We start from the raw sequence: 4,637 nt of genomic DNA, 5'->3' as shown, positions 1-4,637 counted from the left end.
TCACATAAGTAAATAGAACATAGAGTTTTCTATTACGTAACATATACTCTAACAACTAACATAAAATCATTAATGGTAGCAACTAACATAAAGTCATTAAAATCAAAACATCAAGGCCCATCAATTGGAATCATAGGCATTCCCTTCGATATAGCCATTTGATTTGCTATATTTATCCTCAACATTGACATCTGTCTTGCCCCTCTCTGACTTGTGCTTGTAGTTGGAGCAATGAAGTCTTGATGATTAGGAGGATTTAGTTGATCAATTACATTCTGTTCACAGCCATATTCATCAAAAAGATCATCTTTAATAGCTTGCTCTTTGATGTAGTTGTGAAGCCCACAACATGCAACTACGATGCTGGCTTGGTCCTCGATACGGTAACCCTTCATTTTTTGTAAAATTTGAAATCTATTTTTCAATACACCAAATGTTCTTTCAATAACATTCTGCAAAGAGGAATGTCTGTGGTTGAACAACTCCTTCGGCGTTCTTGCACCCCTTCTCTCCCCACTAAAATCTGGTAGGTGATACCTTTCTCCTCGAAAGGGTGTCAAATACCCAAGTTGACTTGCGTAACCTGAGTCCACAGCATAATACTTGCCTTCAAGTATTATGGATAACGTTTATACAAGTGAGTATATTAGTCTAAAAAGACACTTAACGTACAAGTGATTTGTTTGTTGTAAATTACCTGGAGGAGGATGAGGAAAACCTAAGGTAGCATTTGATCTCGCCTCTTCAAAAACCCGAGCATCATGTGCACTACCTTCCCAACCCGCGTACACAAATGTAAAACGCATGTCGAACGAACAGGCACATTATCCAATACTATATATAACATTTTAACTTAAGGTTGCTCCTATGATAAAACATCCATGATCCAATAAATCTCATTATCATCATAAGTTCAAACCTACCGAAATGAAAAGTTACAAATTCGATCAAATACAATCATACCATACTACAAATTTAAAAAAAGTAGGGCCAGACTAGAAGAAGCAAAGCCCCCTTTATAACTTGACATTTCACTTCATAGATACTTAGAACTAATATAGAAAAATAAAAAAGGGTCCCCAACAAATGACACAAGAGTTTGATTTTCCATCCCATTTAATTACAACCAAAGGAAACAACAGAAAAATAATAAAGAAGTGGTAGTACAGCAGCAGCAGCTACAAAAGAGGGCAGGGAAAAGTGAAACTGTCTAGTCCAGCCATTCCCTTCCCACCCAATTTTCCTTGGAATTAATAAATAATAAAGAATAACAAACAACATTAACAAAAAAAACTTAATAGAAGGAGTGACCGAGTGAGTGAGTGAGAAACTGAAACAGAAGTCCTTATAAGATATATGATCTACTTTCAAAATCTTCTTTGGACTTTGGTACTTGGCTTCTTTGTAGGATCTATAAGAGTGAGATCTTGTGATCAACTTTGTTGCAGCAATTTCTGCTGGCAAAGTTCCACTAACAGCGGTTCAATTGCTGTGGGTGAACCTGATCATGGACACATTGGGTGCTTTGGCTCTTGCCACTGAGCGACCCACAAAGGAGCTAATGGAGAAGCCACCTGTGGGTCGGACTGAACCACTCATAACCAATGTCATGTGGAGGAATCTCATGGCTCAAGCCCTGTATCAGGTTTCTATCCTCTTGACCCTACAGTTTAGAGGTGAGTCTATCTTCTCTGTGGATACAAAGGTTAATGACACGCTGATCTTCAACACTTTTGTGCTATGCCAAGTGTTCAATGAATTCTTGGCCATTGGTTGGATTGTGAAGTGGATACCAGTTCCAGAGAAACCATTTCTCTGTTTTCTCAAGTGGCAGGGCTACAGAAATAGACAGTAATGGTCACACAATTAGAGCAATTAGAGCAATTACCTTCTGGCTGCTGAAGGTAATTGGATTAAAGAACCTACCAAGAAATTATAAAGAGTAGAGACTCAGAACTCAGCTCAATAAGTAACAGAAATATGGTCACACAATTAGAGCAATTGAAGCATATTGTACAAATAGCTAAAAAATTCTGAGAACTTGAAAGAAATATTCACTGACAGAAAGATGAATGATTCGGAAATTCAACACATCAACTAGAAATATAAGCAGCCCAATCAGTAACCATTAGAAATAGCAGCAATAACACTCCCACTGAAAGCTAATCTCCTTGATTGAAGACCCAAAAGACAATTAACAAAACAGGCTCATAAAAAACATAAAAGCCATATTTCAAGAAATTTAAAGAAGTAAATGAAAGGCAACAATTTTTTACAGAACAGAGAGAGAGAGAGAGAGAGGGAGATATCCTCAAACTTGCCGGCCATACTCCACAACATCCAGAGCTGTGGAGTTGCAGAGATCAATTCTAATTCATCCACTACGATTTTCCCTTCCTGAAGAATGATTGGGTTATATATGCATAATACGTAATACGGTAATAGTTTGATCCAGAATCACTCTTCATTGACTTAAGAACTAGCTCATTAAGAACATCAACCACCGATTTGCAATCAAGCCCAACCAGGCTCATTAGTTTCCTTAACTTCTCTACCTCCCTCTTCTTTTAGAACCACTAATGATCCCTGTTACACATCAAGCTTCAGCTAGGCCCTAGCACAAACAGTTGGAGTGCTTGGTCTGCTGGTAAGGCCTGAAGGTTCGGCTAGGCCATGGTGAGAATTGCAATCAGTCCAGAGTCAGGTAATCAAGTCTCAGGATATCAAGTAACCCACCAACTGTTACAATCTACAAATTGATCCAGAGACATTATAGTAACAATAATATTCAGGAAGAAAAGAAAACATTCAATATCTCGACCAGCGAAGAATTAGGGAAGAACAACAACAACATCAGCAACGGCAACAGCAAACAGAGAACTTAAATCCATCAGAGATCAACAAGACAACCCTCAAATCCACACAAATTAGAAGGAATCAGAAATTAGGGTCAGAGATTACCCATTAGATATCAACAAGATAACCCCCAAATCCCCACGTTACAGAGATTAAATCAGATATGATACCTGAGCTTGACGATACGAGAGACAGAGAGACAAAGAGAGAGAGCAGAGAATGCTAAGCTTCGAGAGAGAGCAGGGACGAACGCTGGAGTTTCGTGTGAGAGCAGAGACGGTCGCCGGTGCTTCACGAGAGAGCAGAGACGGTCGCCGGTGCTTCGCGAGAGAGCAGAGACCGTCGCCAAGCTTTGTCGAGAGTTGCAGCGCTTGGAAAGCTGCAGGGAGATAGGAGAGGGTAGGGCGTCGGGAAGCGGGACTCGGGACTCTGGGATTTCACGATTTTTTTCCCTCACCTTGTTTCAAGAAACAGAAAAATAACTAAAAGCTATTTCTCTATTCTTGTTTCTCGGAACAAAAATAGGTATAAATTTTAATTTTTATTTCATAAATAGGTGAAACAGAACAAAAAAATCAAACAGAAAAAATGATGTTTTTCTGTTTCTGAGAACAGAAAAATGAAAAAACCATTTCTAAAAACAAAATCAAACGGGATACTTAGATTACTCATCAATGACACATTTTCACTATATTTTTACTTCACATTTAAATCTACCTCTTAAATATGTATCAAGATGACCTAATTATGTATTACTTTATTAGTACTTCTATACTATACCGCAAATGCATACATTTAATTTTAAGGAAAACCTAAATCATATGGTGACAATGCTCTAAATTTTTTCACCAATTTAATGGACTTGTTAAAGCATCAAATTATTCTTACACGTAATTATGCTAAATTAATACGTAAATAGAAAACATGCTATAAAATTAGGCAACCCACATCTTATGCATCAAATGGACATTGCTGGATTAAGAGCAGCCATGTGGATGGTAGAATGAAATATAGACGTTAAAGGAATAATGTAACATTAATAATTATATATTCGTAGTTAGGTCATTTCGATTCATACTTATCTAGAGCTGAATTTAAAAGTGAAGTGAAAGAAGATAATAAATGTGTGGCATTGAGGGTAATCTATACATTTAAAAAAATCAAGAGAGAAGGAGAGGTGAGCTTTTGCTTATATATTAGGAGAATCAAAAAAGAAATATCTCATAAAAAGTTTAGATAAATATAGGATAAGTTGAGGGGGCTTGTATAAATTTTTTTCATTTACCACAAAATTAGTGGCCCCCCCCCTCTCCATGCTTGAAAAAAAAAATATTCTTCTAGACCTATAGATAAAATAAATTAGATGATTAGTAACTTTAAGCATCATTGGTGGAACCCATTTAGTCACGAGTCTTAATCCATTATGCTTAAGGCGTGTGTCGTACCATCTTGTGTGTGGATGCCACAAGCCTCAATTAAAAATCTGTCATTGACTGGCTAAACTATTTGGATTTCAATAAAAAAAAAAATAAAAATACAGTAAGATTATGATAGACTTAATAATCACGTAATCACGTTTAGTGGTGACTCTTAATCTATTAAGCTTAAGGCGTGTGTCGTCGCATCTCATGTATATATTCTTCTAGAGCTGGCAAAATGATTCAGATCTTGAAAGGAAGATTAGAATAAAGTAAGATTATGATGAGCTTAGTAATCGTATTAATAGATTAAAATAAATTAGGCCTAATTGTCATCTAAAAATAAGTGATTAACATATAAAA

General features: G+C 36.6%; 1 protein-coding gene across 1 annotated transcript; it reads right to left on the bottom strand.

The window, feature by feature from the left end:
* Positions 1-3,278, bottom strand: LOC122063110. Its single transcript, XM_042626789.1, has 2 exons — positions 698-3,278; positions 1-607 (listed from the first exon to the last, which is right to left on the bottom strand). The coding sequence occupies exons 1-2, from the start codon at positions 804-806 to the stop codon at positions 111-113; spliced, it is 606 nt and encodes a 201-aa protein (XP_042482723.1). The 5' UTR covers positions 807-3,278; the 3' UTR covers positions 1-110.
* Between the last annotated feature and the right edge of the window lie 1,359 nt (positions 3,279-4,637).

This window comes from Macadamia integrifolia, unplaced genomic scaffold (assembly GCF_013358625.1).
Source record: "Macadamia integrifolia cultivar HAES 741 unplaced genomic scaffold, SCU_Mint_v3 scaffold1194, whole genome shotgun sequence".
NCBI classification, from domain to species: domain Eukaryota; kingdom Viridiplantae; phylum Streptophyta; class Magnoliopsida; order Proteales; family Proteaceae; genus Macadamia; species Macadamia integrifolia.
Note: the sequence above shows the minus strand (reverse complement) of the source record. Positions and strands in the feature narration are given on the sequence as shown.

What these genes read in the sequence shown, in the direction of transcription:
- LOC122063110 (XM_042626789.1), bottom strand. Translation starts at nt 806, where the DNA reads ATGCGTTTTACATTTGTGTACGCGGGTTGGGAAGGTAGTGCACATGAT. An exon ending in TTTTCCTCATCCTCCTCCAG is followed by an intron (nt 608 to 697) that starts GTAATTTACAAC and finishes TAATACTTGAAG; the next exon opens with GCAAGTATTATGCTGTGGAC.